At 40.5% G+C, this 23,786-nt stretch overlaps 2 protein-coding genes across 2 annotated transcripts in view; both read left to right on the top strand.

Annotated features, from left to right (window-relative positions):
- The window catches only part of LOC143041388 (uncharacterized), a 129,982-nt gene extending 115,619 nt beyond the window's left edge, over positions 1 to 14,363 (top strand). Inside the window, exons 2-4 of the mRNA XM_076213212.1 lie at positions 6,287 to 6,862; positions 7,722 to 7,920; positions 11,089 to 14,363. Of these exons, the coding sequence (XP_076069327.1) occupies positions 6,287 to 6,862; positions 7,722 to 7,920; positions 11,089 to 14,361 (4,048 nt within the window). The 3' untranslated portion in view covers positions 14,362 to 14,363. The remainder of the gene's footprint in view (positions 1 to 6,286; positions 6,863 to 7,721; positions 7,921 to 11,088) is intronic.
- Positions 14,364 to 14,706: 343 nt separating this feature from the next.
- LOC143041422 (uncharacterized) lies at positions 14,707 to 20,204 on the top strand. The gene has a single exon (XM_076213267.1). It carries the CDS (start codon positions 14,710 to 14,712, stop codon positions 18,217 to 18,219), a length of 3,510 nt encoding a protein of 1,169 aa, XP_076069382.1. The 5' UTR covers positions 14,707 to 14,709; the 3' UTR covers positions 18,220 to 20,204.
- Positions 20,205 to 23,786: the final 3,582 nt, after the last annotated feature.

Raw genomic sequence — 23,786 nt, 5'->3', positions numbered from 1 at the left:
CCTATAGAATTAATCTTCTCAGAGAAGAATTATCAAAATGGTACATAGGTTCAGAAATTTACTTTAAGAGGCCAAGCTTAGGTACCTTGATTCACATTCTCAGGAAAGACTCAGATGCGGTGTGATCTAATAGAGGTGTTTAAGTGGACCAAGGGTTTTAACAAGAGGGACGCAGATAAGGTCATTATATTAAGACAACAGGGCAGGATTCGCAGTAATGGATTTAAATTGGACAAATTTAGATTTAAGAAGTAAACAGGCAAGAACTGGTTTACTAATAGGGTCGTTAACGAATGGAATAGATTTAGTAACCAATTAGTGAGCGCTGAAACTATCAGTTGTTTTAAGAAAAGGCTAGACAACTTTATGGATGGGGATGACAGGTGGCGATGAACATGGAACTGACAAGTGTAGGCCTTATGTTCTCTTGCAGTCTCCTTCATTCTTATGTTTTTGTGAAGTACTTTTATTCTTTAGGTGACATTGTCCTTGATCTTGCCCTTAACCCAATTACTCCCTCATGGACGCAGGGAAATGTGCAATCAGTATGTTACCCTGATATAACGATTACCCGGTCGTTTAGACAAAAATGAAATGAAGTGAAGTACAGTAAAATGACACGATAGAAAGATATATAAAATCATATAAGATTATATGAAATTGCATAAAATTGCATGAAATTGCATGAAATTACACGAATTTACATGAAAATAAAATAAAATAAAATAGAATTAGATTAGATTAAATTAAATGGAATAAAACAGCAAAACAAAAACAAAACGAAAGACAAATAAAGATAAAATATAAACCAAACAAGACTAAAGAAAGTCAAATAAAATAATACAAGATAAATTAATAAACAAGCAATCAAATAAATGAAAAACAAGTAAATAAATAAACGAACAAGAAAAAACACATACATCTAGCATCAAATGACACATTTATTTTGTCCTAAGTACAGCTACCCCTCCCACGAAGGTAAAAAAAAAAAAAAAAAAAAAAAAAAAAGTTCGATCCCCCAACGGCCACCAGTGACCTCCACTTGCCCAAGCTACCCGAGCACAAGGGGCAAAGGTGGTGGTTTTGGGCCGCGGTTAAGCGTACGAACAGGCGGACCTTGGCGACAGTCGCAGTGCAGCTGGCCCTGGCAGGTGGTTCTCAGATGGTGACTGCAGCCGAATGAGCTTATTGACTACTGTTGAGACATTCAAGCTGGGAAAGTGGAAGCGGAAGGACTTGAGTCTTAATCCGAGTTTCATTCTTGACTAGTTTCGCTGGAGGAAATTCTTAATTCGAGTTTTATTCTTGACTAGAGGAAAGCCTTGGGTCTTAATCCGAGTTTCATTCTTGACTAGTTTCGTTACAGGAAATATTTAATCCGAGTTTCATTCTTGACTAGTTTCGCTAGAGAAAAGACTTGAGTCTTAATCCGAGTTTCATTCTTGACTAGTTTGGTTAGGGGAAAAGACTTGAGTCTTAACTCGAGTTTCATTCTTGACTAGTTTCGCTAGAGGAAAGATTTGAGTCTTAATTCAGTTTTATTCTTGGCTAGTTTCGTTACAGGAAAGACTTAATCCGAGTTTCATTCTTGACTAGTTTCGCCAGAGAAAAGATTTGAGTCTTAATCCGAGATTCATTCTTGACTAGTTTCGTTGGAGGAGACTTGAGTCTTAATCTGAGTTTCATTCTAGTCAGGAATAGAACTCGGATCTCTTGTTACGAAGTTTCCTCCCTGACAGGGAAGAGAACTCGGCTTTCCTGTTTGTGTTTGTTTGTTTGTGTTTGGTTGCTTGTTTGGTTGTCTGTCTGTTTGTTCGTTTGGTTGGTTGGTTGGTTTGTATTTGTCTGTCTATTCGTTTGATTGGTTGTCTGTCTGTTTGTCTGTATATGTCTGTCTGTTTGTACGTTTGGTTGGTTGTCTATCTGTCTGTCTGTATTTGTCTATCTGTGTCTACTTATGCGTTTGTGTACTTGTATGTTTGTACACTTGTTTGCATATTTGACTGTCCGTGATTGAGATTTTATTATTATTCTATCTATGTATACATACTCTCCATGTTAAAGTAGAGCTATATTATCTTTTGCCGAGTTACTATCAAATCAATTATATAATATTTAGTAGTTGTTTTTTTTAGCTGTGCAACAAGGAAGTTTGTATCTAACCGTATACGTACAGGCACGCGCATGCGTGCACACACACACACACACACACACACACACACACACACACACACACACACACACACACACACACACACACACACACACACAAACACACACACACTATATATATATATATATATATATATTCTGTCTTAAAATAATTTCCGTATTTGTCATGGGACGAAGTCCCTCACAGTGATTAAAGATCTGTTTTGTTATCAGCATTTTTCTTTCTTTTTTTAAAACGTAATTTCTCCCCAGGCGTTTGTTCCAGCCACACGTGAGGGCAACAAATCCAGAACCAAACTATTTCAGGTCAAATGTCTGGATTAAATACACTCCTCATTCATATATTTTATCCATTTGGATGTCATATCACTTTTCATTAGTGTACCATTTCCCAACTTTTTCCAACAATAGCAGCACCTCTTGTAGTTGTCAGGTCTGGGTAGTGCAGCATACCCTGACTTATGTTATTACAAATACTAAAAGGATAAATAAAAGTATATATATCCATTGCGTCCCATCACTCCCTATCATAGCTGCCCATCATCCCAGGTTGTGAAACGCTCGTCTAGGCTCGTCTTCGTGTCTACGCCCAGTTGCCGTGCAGAGTAATTATAAATCCCGAGGACAAATGATCTCTGCATCGCGTAAACACTGGTGCATACTCACGTCTCGAAATGGTTTATTGGTAATGTGTGACTCCGTTGCCGGCTTTCGTGGACTTGCATAAAGCGTGTGATATATTCGGTGGTGTAAAAGTGTATGTGTGTGGGCGCCCCTGCGTATATACGTTTGTGTGTGCATACACACAAACATACGCGCGTATACACATATACATATTAATCGCGAAGAATCCAGAGTAGTAATAAAAAGGAAACTTAGAAGAAAGTATAACTTCTATATTTCGGCAGATAGCTATAGCCCTCTTCAAGCTATAGCTATTAGCCGAAATATAGACGTCACACTTTCTTCTAAGTTTCCTTTTATTTCCGACTGTGGGTTCTTCGTGATTATTATTTACAAATGTGGCACTAAATTTTGCCCAAATGACATATACATATACGCGCATGATGACACATACGCGCGTATACGCATACACATACACATGCATGCATACACATACGCACACACGCATACAAACACGCATACAAACATACAAAGAGGTTATACAAGCTTTTGAAGTTGTTATCACGAAGTTCTAAAAAAAAAAATGAAGGTTAGTAGAGGAGTAGGAAGGGGGATATAGTGAGAGAGGAATAGAGTGTAGGGAGGGAAGGATGGAGGGAGGGAGAAAGGGAGGGGGGAAAGGGGGATTCACTACAATTTCAAAGAAGCTATCTTGTGCGTGACCATAGATTTCGCCACATAATAAGTGGACTCATATCACGTCACTGCCTCGCGTCACGTCTATGACACTTCGTCACGACAGCGGAAATCACGTTACCCGTGACGTCATAGATGTTGGTTTTGGGGCGCTCTGCGGGGTGGCTAGGTATGACTGCCACTGTTGGGTTTTGGGGGTTGAGGGATATGCATGTAATGCAGTTTCGTGGTGGATGTTCAGGCGGGATTCGAACCACCTGACTCTGGTTTCAAGTCTTCAGACGCTCCAGAGACAGACAGACACAGATAGACACAGACAGACCGACAGACAGACAGACACAGGCATGCAGACAGAGACAGAGAGAGACAGAGTGAGACAGAAAGAGACAGAGCCACAGAGGGACAGAGATAGAGACAGACAGGTAGAGACAGAGACAAAGAGAGACAGACATACGCGCGCGCGCACGCACACACACACACACACACACACACACACACACACACACGCACATACACGCACGCGCACACGCACACGCACACGCACACACGCACACACACACACGCACTCGCACACGCACACACGCACACACACACACACACACACACACACACACACACACACACTCTCTCTCTCTCTCTCTACAGGGTGACTGAGAACCTTTCGACCCAACCTGACCTTGTTTACCCTCCATAGAGTTCTTCATCGATCCTCATCGATCACATATCAATCACAGACACGAACACATCCGACTCTTCCTTTAGACTAGTAAACACCCTTGGCCCACATTCACTTCCAGACGCCTAATAATGGACCAATTGGTCCGCAATTGGTCCCACATGTCATGATCAAGGACCACAATAGAGGTTGGGGCTTCTGTGATCACTGTGATAGATGGTGGACATTGATCAACGTTGGGTCAAATCTTGTGTTCAAAGAAAGAAGAAGAAGGCGACTGATCTTGGCGTCGTGTGATAGACGAAATTTAGATAAATAATAGATAGATATGTAGATGAATGTCTAGACGTATAAATAGATATAGATTAATAGATAGATTTAAAGATAAACAAGTAAATGAATAAATATGTAAATGAATAAAAAGATAACATTTACATATGTAAATAGATAAATTAATAAATAGATTAATATCTAAATAATAAAATTAATATATAAATACATAAATGAACAAATAGACGAAATTAGGTAGATAAATAAATAGATAAATATATAGATAAATATGTAGACGTATAGATAAATATAGATAAATAAATAGATTTAAAGATAAGCAAGTGAATAAATATATATATGAATAAAAAATCAATATTTAGATATGTAAATAGACAAATCAATAAGTAAAATTAATATCTGAATAAATGATAAAATGAATAAATACATAAATGAATAAATAGATAAATAGATAATAAATAATATATAAAGAGATATCGATAAGTAGACAAATAAATAAATAAATGCAAATAAACTTTTATTTTATTTTTCCAAATGTCAAATTACTCTCGCGTCTGAGAAGCTGAAGGACGAACTAAAAAAAGTTGAACCTAAAATACGAATGTTAGACACAAACCTGTTGAGATGTTCTTACGGATGTCTAGAATATATTGTATTGTCACCCAAATCGTTTCTACTCAAAGTAGCGAAAGCAAGTAGCATGTTAGCCTAGTGTGCAGCCACGACTAGGACCACAAAATACAATATGAATAACCATGCTCAACTCAGACATTTTTTTTTTTTTTGCCAGGACTGATATTTCTACAGAAAAAACAACAAATTAATACGTAAATAAAAGAAATAAAAACTATATTTTAAGGCCTCATTTATAGGTCATATGATTGTAACGAATTGATATAAATCTATATCATTATTATTATAATAATAATAATGATATAGATTTATATCAATATCTAAAGTACGATACAAAATACATCATATCTAAAGTACGATGCAAAGTTTGATTAATGATCAATGTTTTGTATTGCAAATTATATGCCAAATTATATGCCAAATATGTAAATTATATTATATAATTATATTATATTGCAAATTATATGCCAAATTATATGCCAAATATGCAAATTATATTATATAATTATCAATTATTAATTAATATGGTTTAATTTGCCTCCAGGCCACCACAGTATCAGTATCAACAAATAATTCGGTTCTTTCCCAATGTCGTCTCTTTTCTTCCATGAAATTTTCTCTCCTACTAATTAATATAAACAAATGCAGACAATTATTTACGTTAATGTGAATTTAATTACTTATCTTACATCGGCACATCAACAATGTGTATATATTTGGCAACATTCCTGAAAGTTTGAATGATGAAATATATTATAGTCACCCATTGCAAAAACGTTCTTTCTGTACACTCGATTCATACAAAAAATGTAATTTTTAAGCAGTGACTATTATTTTTTCTCTCAAATTGTATACAGTTATTCAATTGTTCTTTTATTTTTTTAAATGGAGAACAATATATTTTTTCATGATAAACACCATGGAATGACTAACAATTATCTTTGGTGAAAATATATTTGCATCGTAAACAAAAGAATGATTACATCTATTACGTGCCGATCTCGTTGTACTGAATAAACAATTACAATAGTCAATACTAAACGAAATATAACAAATTATCATCATTATAATTGTCATAATCATATTATTGCTGTTGATTATTATCAATTATTGATGTTAATTATTAATGTTAATTATTATCATCATTATTGTCATTATTATCACTGTTTTCATTATTAATGTTATCTATTTTTACAGCCGTTACGGGGACTCTACAACCTACGCGTACCAGCCCAACAACAATTACGACCTCACTGCGGCATACGACCCCAACGATTACACCAGCACTACCTACGACCCTTCTGCATACACGCATAACTTGTACAACCCTAATGCGTACGACCCAGTCGCGTCGTACGACACCACATACGACCCCAACGCCACATACGATCCCAACGCCACATACGACCCGTCCACATACGACCCCAACACCACATACGACCCCAACACCACATACGACCCTAACACCACATACAACCCTAACACCACATACGACCCTAACACCACATACGATCCTAACACCACATACGACCCTTACACCACATACGACCCCAACTCCACATACGACCCCAACTCCACATACGACCCCAACTCCACATACGACCCCAACGCCACATACGACTCTGTAAGGAGGAACTCAGAGTACGAACTGGTCGTTGAAGAGGACCCTGAGGAAGACCATCCTGAGAATTTCGGGGAAACAGAGTATAGGAAGAGCTTCCAACGCCAGCAACCGGATCTACAACAGTTAGACCAGTATGGCAATGTGCAAAGGCAAGTTTTGTCGTACTTACCCAGTGATCCTCAAAACAAACGTTTAGATTGAGATAAGCTGTCTTGTTACTTTGGTAGCAGCTACTAAAAGAGTGGTTATTGATACGCCTATAGCTAGCTATAGTAATCGTACCTTCTTTGGTAGTATTACCGTAACAAATCAATATGCACGATAATAAAGTATGTATGTTGATACAGGAATGACCCGTCATCCACGAGGAGCTAATGGGAGAGGGGGGAAAGGGTAGTGGGTGGGAGTGGAATGGGTGGGAGTAGGTACATAACTTTGGCTTGGCTACCCCCCTTATAAGAGGGAAAAAGCTCTTGGTCTACAGATGGATAGATAGATATAGATAGATAGATAGATGTTGACCTAAGCTTTGTTGTTCAAAAAGAAATGTAAATCTGGTAACCAAATTGTGTAATTCTAAACAATACAAAGGATTACAAAGGATTTCAAAGGCGGAGCATGCCGACAGGAGACCTTTTGATCCATATCTAGGTCGGATGCGAAAAAAAAATCATATTAATGATAAGATAATAAATAAAAACTATAATAATGTAAATGACAAATAAAATACATAAATAAATGCATAGGTATAGTTAAATAATAAACAAACAGGTAAATAGTAAATAATAATAAATTGACATAACTAATGATAAACGAAAATCAGACAAATGATAACAAAACAAAAAACAAATAGTATAAGATAAATTATAATCATTACAGCATCAATCAACGATCCTTCTGGGAAAGGAGTTCCATTGGTAGTCTCTTGTAGAAAGATTCATATAAGATCTCCGACCGACCACGAACTGCAAATATCAATGAACCTAACTTTCCCTCTTTTATTCACAGTGACCCAACTTCGTACGGATACGATCCCAACTTCGACTACAACACAACTACACACAGAGAAGCTTACCAAGCTGTATCCAACTACGAGCAGCCACAGTTCTTCAGGCAGGTAGACGAGTTTGAGACCGACAGTTACTTTGATCCAACCACCGAGAGCAAGGATAGCTATAGATCTCATGGTGTTTACACCAAGCAACAGGTAAGACCAGACCTGGTTTTTGTTTTTACGTTTCTATCTTTATTTCTTTTCTTTTTTTTTCAAGGTTGCTCCCAGATGGACTTTTTCTCTCTCACCATAAAAGAGAAACATTCTGATAGTTCCTGTTGATGAATTCAAATTATGGTTACAAAGCAGTACTCGGGCAATGCTATAAAAATTCTAGCCATGATCCAGCGTTGGAAGGTGGATAGTCTTAAGATTACTATGATGTAAAATTACAAGAGCATTAAGAAAGATAAAACGCCTCCGGTAGGGTCAATCTACCCCTGTGATCAGACCCTTTCAAGAATATGTCCCTCAGCTATCTATCAGAAGTACTTAATCAAGTCTGTAGATGTTAATGTTGAAGACAACTCCGTGAGTGGGATCAACATCAAGGAAACGTGCCAGATGCCTATAAAGCCGGAGTTCACGTTCACGAATTATGCTGATAGCTGGCCTAGACTGAACCTCACAGTACAGTCTCTAATTTGATACAAAGTCACTCCAGCGAAACCCGATGATTCTCCGGAGACACTTGGGATCAAAGACCCCGAGACGCCTCTTCAAGTCTATATTCAACGTCCATGTCCCACAGCCGTACAGCAGGGCAATAAGCACAAATGACTTGAAAATTCAGATCTTAGTCCTCCTGCATCAATATCGATAAAGACATTTACTTTGGTTGAGCATGATCATAACACCATGGGTAATGCCAATCCTTCAAAGTACTCCCTGATATGATCCACCACTATAATATACCAAGGTATGTGAGGTTTACCAAAACCTCATTATCCCCGCCACATGCAACGACACTTATAAGCAACTCTGTCCAATATCCAGTCCTTGCTAATGTTGAAAAGTGTTGGAGCGATGACACGCCCTTGCCTCATTCCTGAATTAACAGAAAATATGCTAGACACATCTCCATATTTTACAGCACTCTATCACAGAGTGGCCCGAGTCAAATGTCTTCTTGAGATCGACATAGGCTGCAAGAAACCCCTACTGAAAATCAAGTTGGCGTTCCACAAAGACTCGAATTGCTAGAACTCGATCTACCAAGGCGCTGTATCCAAGGGGGTGGGACAAAGGGCCTCTTTGTTCGGTCCTCTACGGGCCCGTCAAAGCGCGTCGTACGGTAGTGCTCCACTGAACTGCACTGCACGATACGGCACGGTTCGACGTGCACACTATTGCAGGATTCCTTTAACACCTCGTTTACGCGAGCACCGACGGATCGTGTATTGTCACGTTACTGTCACTCGTTCATTGTTACACCACCGATTACCGAACCGTGCTTGTGTTTCACTGTTGCATGTTGCAAGGGTGCTTGCAATTGAAAACAACTGCAAGTATCCTATTTACTGCGCCATATTTGCAAGCAAAGTTGCCGGGGCAGCAATGAAACAGGTTGCACGATTCAGGGGTTTATTAATCGGTGGGTTATGAGTACAGAGAAGGCACATGTGCCCAAGGAGTCTATAGGGGAACTGACTGTGTGATCGAAGATGCTACACGCTCAGCACACATATGAGAAAGGAGTCTTTGTTGGACATATGAAAGGGACTTTTGTTCGAGTTCGTCGCTGTTGGTCAGGGCACGCGGTTGCATTAGTCTCCTATACCAATTACACTATACCACAACAACCAGACCCTTTTAACATTCAGAGCAAATGACATTGGACTGCCAGGCAGCAGACAAAACCTGATTCAACTTAGGGATCACGATCTCACCTCCAACTTTCAACAACTCCGCATTAATGTTGCAGAAGCCAGCTGTCATTCCACCCTTCAACTTACAACCTCTTTGACTTCTGTCAGAAAGGACGTAGATTTGTCTATCGGTGGCTCAGGAGCCGCCACCTGAACACTATCAAGGGGAAGCTATCTGCTTGGAGGGCTACCCATGATTAACTGCTCAAAGTACTCGGCAAAGATGCTACACCCCTCCATGCCTGACATTAGCTAGTCATTAACTGTCCTGACTTTGCTCTTCTGGATTACAGATTTGGAGAGGATTTTCTTCAGGGTTTGGTAAGCAGGCCTGAAGTTATTTGCATTAAAGTGGTCCTCGACATCCTCAGCATTTCCCCTGGCGTACTTCTCCTTATCCATCCTTACAGAAGCCCTAATCATGTATTAGGCTAAGTCCCCGGCCATTCTGGCAGGACGACTCAACTCTATACTCTCAGGTGTCTACCGCGACGTTACACTACTCTTCGACCTTGGACGCTCTCTAACGCACTTTTCGACAGCTTTCAAAGTTTCACATTCAGAAGTGTCCCACAATTCTTCATCGTCCCCAAGAGTGCCAAGTACTTCAAACCAATTAGAGATTGCTACCACATATTCCCGGGAACACGCATCATCCCTGAGCTTCTCCGGATGGAACCTGAGTGGGTTACATTTTGGTATTCTCCTGGATTTAGTACGCAGTCTGAGTGTTGCGACCACAATTCTGTGATCATTCCCAAAGAATTCAACACTCCGATAAATCCTGCAGTTCTGTAAGATCTTCCAACGAATACTAACATGTATATCTCCTTGCCTCACGTCTTTGGAACCAGAAACTACCAATCCTCAGCCATCTGGACCACCTGGACCTTGTAAAATTCAAAAGGAGAAATCTGTTAATATTCCTGGTTCCAGAACCATGAAGGCCAATGCTTACATCATAGCCAGCTCAATCGGTGCATTGAAGTCGCCCAGAGCAATAAGCGAGTCTCGTGGTGGGCACTGGTAAACTATAAGTACAAGATTGGCCCAATTCATCTCTTCAAGTTCATACGCCTCAGTACGATCATGTACTGCAGTATGATATGAAGCCCAAGGTGTTTGTTCTTTGGTGATGTTGTATATCTTCTTTGGGACAAAATAATTTGAAAGTAAAATCGTTGCACACAATAACAAAATTCATGCATTGTGATCGCTCTTTGATATATATTGATAAATGTGAACAAAACTTCTGCCTATGTGTTTTATCAAGATTATATTTTCTGCCCTTTACTAGTTGATAAAAATAATTACATTCTAGCAGATACTAAACTATGAATTTACAGAACCATCCAAAATTTGCATGTGGCAATCAAAAGCATTAGGTATACATTTATGCAAAAAGCTATGATAACACCAGGTAGATCCTTAATACTTTCCTTTTTGTCCACAGGGTGTCAAAAAAGACGACAATCTTCATCTTGAGGGGGATACTGAAGTAGCCACAGAGCAAAAGGAAAAGTATCCTGCCTACTACCCAAGCCGACTTCCCGCTACCAAGCCCAAGACCAGTCTTACAAACAAAGGGGATTTCAGCGGAAGGACTGAGGTACAAGACAAGTACAAGAAAGTTACTGCCGAACGAGCTGGGATCCGAAAGCCCACTGACACACTAGTTCAAAACGGAGAGTTCTCAAGAACTACAGAATACGAAGATAAGTATAAGAAATTAGCTGCCGAGAGAACCAAAGGCACGAAAAAAACTGACACACTCCACCAGGAAGGAGAGTTTGATGCAGTCACTGAAGTTCGAGACAAATATAGAAAATATGAAGGAAAACGAGCGGAAGTAAAGAAAAGGTCGGATAATCTAAAGCAAGAAGGAAATTTCTCCCAAGACACAGAGTATGAGACCAAGTTTCAAAAGTTTCAAGGGGAAAGACAGCAGCCAAAGAAAGCTCCTGATAACCTTCAACAACAAGGGGAATTCGGTGAGGTAACAGAAGTACAAGACAAATACAGGAGATTTCAGGGGGAGCGTCAAGAGGCTAAGAAGAGATCTGATAACCTAAAACAAGAGGGGAATTTTTCACAGGACACAGAATACGAAACCAAATTCAAGAAGTTTCAAGGAGAAAGGCTACAGCCAAAGAAAGCTCAAGATAACCTTCGACAACAAGGGGAATTCGGTGAGGTAACAGAAGTACAAGACAAATACAGGAGATTTCAGGGGGAGCGTCAAGAGGCTAAGAAGAGATCTGATAACTTAAAGCAAGAGGGGAATTTTTCACAGAACACAGAGTACGAAACCAAATTCAAGAAGTTTCAAGGAGAAAGGCTACAGCCAAAGAAAGCTCAAGATAACCTTCGACAACAAGGAAAATTCGGTGAGGTAACAGAAGTACAAGACAAATACAGGAGATTTCAAGGTGAGCGTCAAGAGGCTAAGAAGAGATCTGACAACTTAAAGCAAGAGGGGAATTTTTCACAGGACACAGAATACGAAACCAAATTCAAGAAGTTTCAAGGAGAAAGGCTACAGCCAAAGAAAGCTCAAGATAACCTTCGACAACAAGGGGAATTCGGTGAGGTAACAGAAGTACAAGACAAATACAGGAGATTTCAGGGGGAGCGTCAAGAGGCTAAGAAGAGATCTGACAACTTAAAGCAAGAGGGAAATTTTTCACAGGACACAGAGTACGAAACCAAATTCAAGAAGTTTCAAGGAGAAAGGCTACAGCCAAAGAAAGCTCAAGATAACCTTCGACAACAAGGAAAATTCGGTGAGGTAACAGAAGTGCAAGACAAATACAGGAGATTTCAGGGGGAGCGTCAAGAGGCCAAAAAGAGATCTGACAACCTAAAACAAGAGGGGAATTTTTCACAGGACACAGAGTACGAAACCAAATTCAAGAAGTTTCAAGGAGAAAGGCTACAGCCCAAGAAAGCTCAAGATAACCTTCGACAACAAGGGGAATTCGGTGAGGTAACAGAAGTACAAGACAAATACAGGAGATTTCAAGGTGAGCGTCAAGAGGCTAAAAAGAGATCTGACAACCTAAAACAAGAGGGAAAATTTTCACAGGATACCGAATATGACACCAAATTTCAGAAGCTTGAGAGCCAAAGACAACAACCAAAAAAAGCTTCAGATAACCTAAAACAACAAGGTGATTTTGGTGAACTTAGCGAAGTCCAGGACAAGTACAGAAGATTTCAAGGGGAACGATCAAAGGTGAAGAAAAGATCCGACAACCTGAAACAAGAAGGAAACTTTTCTCAAAACACCGAATACGAAACAAAGTTTCAAAAGTTCCAAAGCCAAAGGCAACAACCGAAGAAAGCTTCGGATAACTTAAGACAGCAAGGAGATTTTGGTGAGGTCACTGAGGCACAAGACAAGTATAGAAAATTTCAAGGGGAGAGATCAGTGGCAAAGAAAAGGTTAGACAACCTTAGACAAGAAGGAAACTTCTCACAAGACACAGAATACGACACTAAATTTCTAAAGCTTCAAGGGAAAAGAGAACAACCGAAGAAGGCTCCTGATAATCTTCGGCAAGAAGGAGACTTTGGCGAGGTCACTGAAGTACAAGAAAAATATAAGAGGTTTCATGGAAAGCGTCCACAGGCCACAAAAAGATCAGACAACCTTAAACAAGAAGGAAAGTTTTCACAAGATACGGAATACGACACAAAATTCCAAAAACTTGAAAGTCAAAGACAACAACCAAAAAAAGCCCTAGACAGTCTTCGACAAGAAGGGGGCTTTGGAGAAAAGACTGAGGTGCAGGACAAATATCGAAATTTTCAGGTAGAGCGCTCCAAAGTAAAGAAAAGACCTGACAATCTGAAACAGGAAGGAAAATTTTCCCAAAACACTGAGTACGACACGAAGTACCAAAAACTTCAAGGGCAGAAACAACAGCCAAAGAAAACTCTTGATAACCTCAGGCAAGAAGGAGACTTCGGTGAAGTTAGTGAGGTCCACGATAAATATCGAAAATTTGAAGGACAACGGTCAAAGGTGAAGAGAAGGTCGGACAATTTAAAACAAGAAGGAGCATTCTCCCAAGATACTGAGTACGAAGATAAGTTCCAGGAACTACAAGGACAGAGACAACAGCCAAAGAAAGCTCCTGACAATCTTTATCAAGAAGGAGACTTTGGAGAGATAAGTGAAGTGCATGATAAGTACCGGAAATTTGAAGGTGAACGATCAAAAGCAAAGAAAAGGTCTGATAATCTGAAACAAGAGGGGAGGTTTACTCAAGACACAGAATACGACACCAAGTTCCAGAAACTCCAAGGGCAGAGACAGCAGCCAAAGAAAGCCCATGACAACCTTCATCAAGAAGGAGACTTTGGAGAGATTAGTGAAGTGCACGATAAGTACCGTAAATTTGAAGGTGAACGGTCCAAGCCGAAGAAAAGGTCTGACAACTTAAAACAAGAAGGGAACTTATCACGTGAGACGGAGTATCACACCAAATACCAGGAGGTACGAGGACAGAGACACGAATTCAAGAAAGCTCCAGATACATTACGACAAGAAGGAGATTTTGGTGAAATAAGCGAAGTACATGACAAGTACAGGGAGTTTAAGGGGGAGCGTTCCAGAGTAAAGAAAAGAGTAGATAACCTTAAACAAGAAGGTGACTTTTCAGAGGAAACGGAATACAACAAAAAATATAAGAAAATTCAAATGCAAAGACAAGTTGGATAAAGTTTAGTCAAATGCTTGAAACTCACGATAAGTAGAGAGAATAACTGATAAATAGTATATTGACCAATTTCATGCAGGAGCTGAACATAGTGAATAACAGGTAGCGGCAAACCATCTTCGGAATCAAAAAGAAAAGCGCCGAAAATAGTTTACAGTAGTTCTTGATCTGTCAGACGAATTACCTCTAGGTCAGAAAGGTAAACAGCCCTCCAGCTTTTGAATTTGGTGAAGATACTGAAAGTGCTGCCTGGTTTACTTTGCTCCAACATATGTATCCCGAGGCAATGATAAAGTAATCAAGTGAAAAAATATATATTGTTGTAAAGTCCACGGTCACAAGAACTAAAGATGACCGGGAGCCTGGAAATAGGAGGAGAGTTCAGTGGAAGTACTGAGAAGGATCAGTACCTTCCATATGAACCCTCGCGTCCTGAAAATCGCAAAGTTCGGCCAAACATAACAACGGAAGGACACTTTGGTGAAAACTCTGATTATCACTCCAATTATCAGCCTCAAGGTAAATTTGCGTACAGAAAGGCGGACAACTTGGGATCATTCGGCGATTTTGGAGAGACAAGCGAGTTGAAGGATAAATACAAAGCCCTGGACTCTCATCGTCCAGTTGTTTCCAAACAAGGATCCACGTTAAAGCCTGAAGGAACTTTCGGACAGGATTCAGAAACTCGTGACCGATATAAGCAGTTCGACACAAAACGAAATATTGCGCCGCGTCATGGGTACAGCTTAAGACCAGAAGGCGATTTTGGAGAGGTATCTGAACTTCGTGACAAATACAAGAAGCTCGAGACTCAAAGGAACATTGCTCCCAAGCACGAGTCAAACCTTAAGACAGAAGGTCAGTTTGGTGAAACTTCAGAGCTTCATGACCAGTACAAAAAATTCTCAGCCAAGCGAAATATTGCAGCCAAACATGGATCGAACATCAAAACCGAAGGTCAGTTTGGAGAGAAGTCTGAAATCAAGGACAGGTACATACCTTTCGACACTCAACGTAATATTGCAGCAAAACATGGAGCAACCTTGAAGCCCGAGGGTGACTTTGGAGAGAAGTCCGAACTTCGAGACAAATATAAGGAACTACCAAGTCATCGTAATATTGCTAAGAAGCACAGTGCAAACATCAAACCAGAAGGAGATTTTGGTGAAGTATCGGAAATCCATGCTCAGTACAAGGAACTGCCCACTCAGCGAAACATTGCAAAGAGGCACAGTGCAAATATCAAACCCGAGGGAGACTTTGGGGAAACGTCTGAGCTCCATGACCGGTATAGGGAACTCCCATCTCAAAGAAATATCGCCAAACCCCACGGTTCTAATATAAGACCTGAGGGTGATTTTGGGGAAACATCGGAACTCCATGATAAGTATAAGGAACTCCCATCTCAAAGAAATATCGCCAAACCTCACGGAGCAAACATTCGATCAGAAGGACATTTTGGTGAAACGTCAGAGCTTCATGACAGATATAGGGAATTTCCAGCTCAAAGGAATATTGCCAAGCCCCACAGTTCTAATATTAAACCTGAGGGAGACTTTGGAGAAGTATCAGAGCTCCATGATAGATACAAGGAGCTCCCAACTCAAAGAAACATTGCAAAACCCCACAGTTCTACCATAAAACCTGAGGGCGACTTTGGAGAAACATCAGAACTCCATGACAAGTACAAGGAACTCCCATCCCAAAGAAATATCGCCAAACCTCATGGAGCAAACATTCGATCAGAAGGACATTTTGGTGAAACGTCAGAGCTTCATGACAGATATAGGGAATTTCCAGCTCAAAGAAACATTGCAAAGCCCCACAGTCCTAATATAAGACCTGAGGGAGACTTTGGAGAAATATCGGAGCTCCATGACAGATACAAGGAGCTCCCAACTCAAAGAAACATTGCAAAACCCCACAGTTCTACTATAAAACCTGAGGGCGACTTTGGAGAAACATCAGAACTCCATGACAAGTACAAGGAACTCCCATCCCAAAGAAATATCGCTAAACCTCATGGAGCAAACATTCATCCCGAAGGAGATTTTGGTGAAACGTCAGAGCTTCATGACAGATATAGGGAATTTCCAACTCAAAGAAACATTGCAAAGCCTCACGGTTCTAATATAAGGCCTGAAGGTGATTTTGGAGAGACATCAGAGCTTCATGACAAGTACAAGGAACTCCCAACTCAAAGAAACATCGCTAAACCCCACGGTTCTAATATCAGATCTGAAGGTGACTTTGGAGAAACGTCAGAACTCCATGATAAATACAAAAAGTTCTCAGCTAAAAGAAACATCGCAAAACCTCACGGTGCTAATATTAGATCCGAGGGAGGTTTTGGAGGAACATCAGAGCTCCATGACAAGTACAAGGAGCTCCCATCACAAAGAAACATTGCTAAGCCACATAGCGCGAACATTAAACCTGAGGGTGACTTCGGGGAGACATCAGAACTCCATGATCGTTACAAGGAGTTTCCTACCCAAAGAAACATTGCTAAGCCCCACAGTGATCATATAAAGCCTGAAGGAGACTTCGGGGAAACATCAGAGCTTCGTGACAAGTACAAGAAATTCCCAACTAAGAGAAACATTGCTAAACGTCACGGATCTAATATGAAACCTGAGGGACACTTTGGGGAAACTTCGGAACTCCACGATAAATACAAACAACTCCCGACTCAAAGGAATATAGCCAAGCGTCATAGTGCTAATATAAAGCCTGAAGGAGATTTTGGAGAAATATCAGAACTACATGACATGTACAAAAACACACCAAGACAGAGGAATATTGCAAAACGTCACAGTGCTAATATAAAACCAGAAGGGGACTTTGGAGAAACATCAGAGCTTCATGATAGTTACAGAGAACTCCCGAGTCAAAGAAACATTGCTAAGCCTCACGGCGACCACATAAAACCCGAAGGAGATTTTGGAGAAATATCTGAACTCCATGATAAGTTCAAAGAAATGCCGAGACAAAGAAATATTGCTAAACGTCACAGTGATCACATAAGACCTGAGGGCGACTTCGGGGAGACATCTGAGATCCAGGACCAATTCAAGGAGCTCCCAACCAGAAGAAACATCGCTAAACGTCACAGTGCAAATATCAAACCAGAAGGACGTTTTGGGGAAACCTCAGAACTCCATGACAAATATAAGAAACTTCCAACACAGAGAAATATTGCTAAACGACACAGTGCGAACATTAAGCCTGAAGGCACCTTTGGGGAAACTTCGGAACTCCATGATAAATATAAAGAACTTCCAAGTCAACGAAACATAGCAAAACGGCACAGTGCGAACATCAAACCTGAGGGAGAATTCGGGGAAGTTTCTGAACTCCATGACAAATACAAAAGCTTTGGTTCTCATAGAAATATTGCCAAACGCCATGGGTCCAACTTGAGACCGGAAGGAAAGTTTGGCGAAGTCTCCGAGCTTCGTGACAAATACAGAGCACAAAACACCCAGAGGAATATTGCCAAACGACATTCGAGTAAGCTGAAACCTGAAGGTGATTTTGGAGAGACTTCTGAACTCCACGACAAATTCAAGAAATACGAACCGAGGAGGAACATCGCGAGACGCCACAGTTCAAAACTAAGACCTGAGGGGAAATTTGGAGAGATTTCTGAAATCAAGGACAAGTATAGGTCGCTTAAAAGTAAGAGGCCCTTAGTCCTCAAAAAGAACCAAGACAGTCTGTGGCTCGATGAAAACCGCTCGAAAACCAATGGGAAAACTGAATCTATGTCAAGTTACGTTGATTTTGGTGCCGTCAAACCCGAGGACATTAGAGTTCCACCAAGATATACCTATAATATGCCTGTCAAGGTCGGCTAACTCCTAGAGGTCAATGATCTGCTGTCGTGACTTGAGAATACGTTGAGAAAACCTCAAGTTTTCGTGCGTTTTTCACATTGAATGACACTGGCAAAGACAGAACAAAATTGTGAAGATAAGGAAAGCAAAAAGCTTACCCATAATGTGCCTTGTATACTTTAAGAACGAAAAGTGAGAAATAGCAAAACTTGAAACGTTTGCCCTTCTCGAATCACCGTCAAAATGTGCGATGAACTTATACATACAAAGATGCATTCATATATATTACATATACATAGTGTAGCACCACCGTCTTACACATCTCACTTTTGATTTGTATATTAGTTCTGTGATTGAAATCCTTAGAAATAAATAACGACTTTGTTGTACTTATAACTTATTCGTATTAAGATATATCCAACCATTGACGCATCCCTCATCCATAATCACTCTTATTTTATATTCTAGTTCTTTCAAATATACTCTTTATCAACTTGAAGGTCTTAGACGCCAAGTTCCGGAATGTGATTAGGAAAGGAGTCATCATAGATTTCGTCTTTGGTCTCCATCGGATAGATGATAGTGTTGGTGAAACAATACATATTGTAAACGAGTTAAATACCCTAACACTTTGGTAAGATAAACTGTAGATCCCACTATCAGAGAAAAGAATGTTGTGGATGACTGTCTGTGATCCTCTATATGGACCCTGAAGAATGTTCGAAGATACTTATATTACGATCACTGTCTGCGATTCTCTATATCAGTGGTTCTTAACCTTTTTTGGCAGCGACCCAAAATTTTGCACAAATCAAGCATCGCGACCCAAGCCACGGTAGAGAATTATTGTACGGACGTACGGAAAACTTCAAATTGTCGGTTTTACATTGAAATTTCAAAACACTTCAAATTCTTCAAATTGTAATATATTTGTAGTGGGAAAATAATTATTTTCTGCAAACCCTTAGCGACCCAATAAAATGGCTTGGCGACCCAAATTTGGGTCGCGACCCAGGGGTTAAGAACCACTGGACGCTGAAGAGGATCACAGACGGTGATCATAGTATACGTATCGCCGTACATTCTTTTCTCCGATAGTGGGATATGCAGTTCACGTATTGTAGATTATTGTATGGGTGACAAGTGAATCTAATGTTATCAGTGATGACTCCTATGCCTTACTGTTGTAACTCTTTGATTGATTCGACTTCTACACCACTTAGAACAGTGGTGACAGTAACGTCGTAGAATGGGATGGTTGACGGAGACTTCAAAAACTGGTTGCAAACACAAGGTTACAATGTCTACCTGAACCAGAGACGCTGTTTGCTTGAACTATTCATCATAGAAATTATTTTACTTAAGGACGCAAAGGTGCTTGTGATATCCCACCCAAACCCCCCAAAATAATGATAATTTGCTCTTTAGCTAAGCAACTCAAAGTCCACAGATGATCATGACCGCCTCCATTGTCACTCATTGGATACATTACAAAAGGCATAGAAATTGTTTGGTTTAATTGATGGTGATGAAAAGGAAGAAGACATTATGCTCTAAGTTTATACATGATCCTTAGCATCATTGTTTTAAGACTCTTTCCGCCACATAAATAGACACTGCAGTTTAGATCCTGTCTAGTCTGCAACGTGTCCGCAAGTACAAAGGAAGAGACCTCCCATAGTTCACGTAACGCGCTTGGTAGGTAAATCATCTAAAAGGTCTATAGATTTTTATATTGTAACTAGAAACTGCTCCGACTTTGATAAGTATTTTGGTACGTCCCTGATTAGGACAATGAGCTATTACACCCTCCCGATTTTAACTTGAGCCCCCTACTCTCTCCCTCCCCCTCTCTTATCTATCTATATGTATGTACGTTGCCAAGTAAAATGGAAAGTTTATAGATTCGTGGTCTTTCCCTTTAATCCCAAGTAATCCCTAACACCATGCACGTATTATGAATATATATATATATATATATATATATATATATATATATATATATACACATATATATATATTCCATAAATAGATAACGTACAGACTAACAGTGAGACAGATCGCCATGCGCAGGTCATCGCTAGATGTATAAAACATGGGGGATTCCCCGGGATGCACCAAAGGGCTCAAGTTAAAGTCGATTGACTGTAGTTGTAATATTCGAGGTCGTAGTGGGCTATACTTTTACTAAAAGATAAATTTATTCATAAAATATCTCACTACACTTTGCTGCCTCTCATTTTTGTGCCCCTCTAATCCTGCCAGCCACAATTTGCATTTACATCTGTATATAGTCAAAGGAACTCAAAAGAGTCAAGAGTTGCTCAGTACATGTACAATACTTAGAAGCCTCGCATGTTTATCAATCGTACTTACTGCATGAAGTATATTTAATCAATAAATATGAAAATATCACCTTTTGCATTACTCTACCATGAGTATTTTTTATTTAATTCCATTACTGGTCGTGTTTCGTTTATGTTAATGATCTTGCAGACAAACTGTATTGGTTGCTTAGTACCTTCTTCCACCACACATGACATGCTGGTAAATTTCATGTGTTAAGCAATATGGACACTGACTCGCATAAAATTGATAACTAGATAAGCTAGATAAACTGTGGATTATGAAGTTAAAAGTTTCATTGTTTACATTAAAGTAGCGAGTCAAAGAAGTTAGCAAAAACATAAGAGTTAATACAGTCCTGAGAACAAAATATCAATCGTTCAAAGAAAATAAGGAAGTTCTGGCAGGTAGAAAATGGAGTGAGTGAGGAGGGTGAAGGAAGAGATGATGATGGAAATGAGAAAGGTAAGTGATAAAATGGTAACACAGAAGAGGTGAGGGACTCGAAGATGTTTCTATTTGAAAAGAATTGTGGTAGTGCAAAGGGTGAAGGAGGAGAGGAAGAAAGGATGGAGACATCATCATCATCATCATCAATTGGGGGCATACGCCAGGGGACGCGTTGGTTCACTCACACGCTGGCACCAGTCCCTACCCACACGGTCTCTCCGAGCGAGCTTCCATACAACCACCCTTCCAATCTAAACAACAGGTTCGATCAACTTGCCCCAGTAACGAATTCTTCTGTGGGCGTCCCCTTCTTCGTCTTCACCATCGAGGGTTGTCTTTTGTGGAAACAACGCTGAATAGGATCAACATCAGGGAAACGTGCCACATGCCCAGATATACGGAGTTCACGATGACGAATTATGCTTATGGTAACTGGCCTAAATAGAATGTAAGGAATTTTAGCATTCAAGAGATGGCCAGCGATTCTATACTTGAGGGTAATAAGGCACCTCAGAGGCGGAGTCGTAGATGTGGTCAAAGGGAAATTTAAAGAGAGCGATTATAGTCAAACTTAGAATGACAAACTTTCTTTATCGAGTGGAGAAGAGTCTGATCGTATAAGAATTCTACCTGACTTTGTTCAGTAGGAATTTCAATATAGTCCTTATAATATCGATTCAAAGTTTACGCAGTTGATACCCCGCACGGAACAAGGAAGGACTGAGAGAGTAAGAACGAACAAAGAAAATAAGATTGTATATAAAAATGGAGGAGGCTGCAAGAAACCATAAGGCCTACACTAAGCAGTTCCATGTCCCTTACCACCTGTCACCCCTATACATAAAGTCATTTAATCTGTTATAAAGTTATCTAAAACTGCTGAAGGAGGGAAACGCACCGTTTGTGGATGGACAACCCTTGGTAGTATTGGGAATTGTTAGGGAAGAGTCTTCGTGAGTTGTCACATGGAGTCTGAAAAATACAGAAAGGAAGAATGCAACGAATCCAGAAGACTGTAAACAAATATGTGAAGTGGTTACAAACAAACAAATCAATCAATGATGAGAAATGTAGCAACACATTTGTAAATCACAACTAACACCACAGTCGGACGAAAGAATGAGTTGAGAGGACAATTTCCCCGAAGGAACTGTCGAAATGTTCTTATAGAAACCTAGACTTCTGTAAACAAAGTCCTATCCTAGTGATTCAAATGAAGGTTGGAGGTGGGATGTTGAAGGAAAACTTGCCCAGTGTGATAGCCCTTTGAGAGGTCAATTTCCCCGAAGGAACTGTCGAAATGTTCTTATAGAAACCTAGACTTCTGTAAACAAAGTCATATCCTGGTGATTCAAATGAAGGTTGGGGGTGGGATGTTGAAGGAAAAATTGCCCAGCGTGATAGTCCCTTAATGGACTGCCCAGCCTCAGGGTACCAGGAAGCGATCTTGTGGCGATGATTAATTGCTGCAGTTCATTAAGGAACCGCATTAGCTTCTTGTTGTCCTAACCAGAGCACTAATGGTCTCCGCTTTCAACCTTCCCATCACTGATAATGCATCTACTGCTCTAGGTTCCTGCTTCGTATCTCTCCCCGTGAGGTATGCTGGATAATTGTATGTGCTTCTGTTTTGATCTAGAGAGAGAGAGAGAGAGAGGAGGGAGAGGGAAGGAAAGAGGAAGGGGAAGGAAAGAGGAAGGGGAAGGGAGGGGGAAGGGAGGGGGAAGGGAGGGGGAAGGGAGGGAGAGAGGGAGGGAGGGAGGAAGGGGAGAGGGAGGGAGGAAGGGGAGAGGGAGGGAGGAAGGGGAGAGGGAGGGAGGAAGGGAGGGAGGGAGGAAGGGAGGAAGGGAGGGAGGAAGGGGAGAGGGAGGTAGGAAGGGGATAGGGAGGAAGGAAGGGAGGGAGAGAGAGAGAGAGAGAGAGAGAGAGAGAGAGAGAGAGAGAGAGAGAGAGAGAGAGAGAGAGAGAGAGAGAGGAGAGAGGAGAAGGGGAGGTAAGAAGGGGAGGGAAGAAGGGGAGGAAAGAAGGGGAGGACAGAAGGGAAGGAGAGAAGGAGGGAGAGAGAAGGAGGGAGAGAGAAGGAGGGAGAGAGAATGAGGGAGAGAAAAGGAGGGAGAGAGAAGGAGGGAGAGAAAAGGAGGGAGAGAAAAGGAGGGAGAGAGAAGGAGGGAGAGAAAAGGAGGGAGAGAAAGAGAGTGAAGGAGGGAGAAAGAAGGAGGGAGAAAGAGGGAGAGAGAAAGAGGGAGAGAGAGGGAGAGAGAGGGAGAGAGAGGGAGAGAGAGGGAGAGAGAGGGAAAGAGAGGGAGGGAGAGAGAGGGAGGGAGAGAGAGGGAGAGAGAGAGAGGGAGAGAGAGAGAGAGAGAGAGAGAGAGAGAGAGAGAGAGAGAGAGAGAGAGAGAGAGAGAGAGAGAGAGAGAGAGAGAAGAGAAAAAGGGGGAGAGAAAGAGGGGGAGAGAAAGAGATAGAGAGTTAGAGCGTGCGTGTGCGTGTGTGTGTGTGTGTGTGTGTGTGTGTGTGTGTGTGTGTGTGTGTGTGTGTGTGTGTGTGTGTGTGTGTGTGTGTGTGTGTGTGTGTGTGTGGTAACAGCCAACCTGTTTTGTTGTTTAAAGAAGAAACAAGATTCATCAAAAACGATTCTACGGCTCTTTTTGTAAATTGATCAAATTTTTCTTGATGCAGAAACTAAAAAAATGACTAAAATCTTAAAATAATCCATTTAAAAACCTTGATAATATAATTTTACTTAAAAATTCTCACATGACCTGTGCTGAGTACAGCAACTTACAATACAC

Source organism: Oratosquilla oratoria, chromosome 31, assembly GCF_046742065.1.
Source record: "Oratosquilla oratoria isolate Oo_2021 chromosome 31, ASM4674206v1, whole genome shotgun sequence".
Lineage (NCBI taxonomy): Eukaryota > Metazoa > Arthropoda > Malacostraca > Stomatopoda > Squillidae > Oratosquilla > Oratosquilla oratoria.
This window is presented reverse-complemented; position numbering and strand designations above follow the sequence as displayed.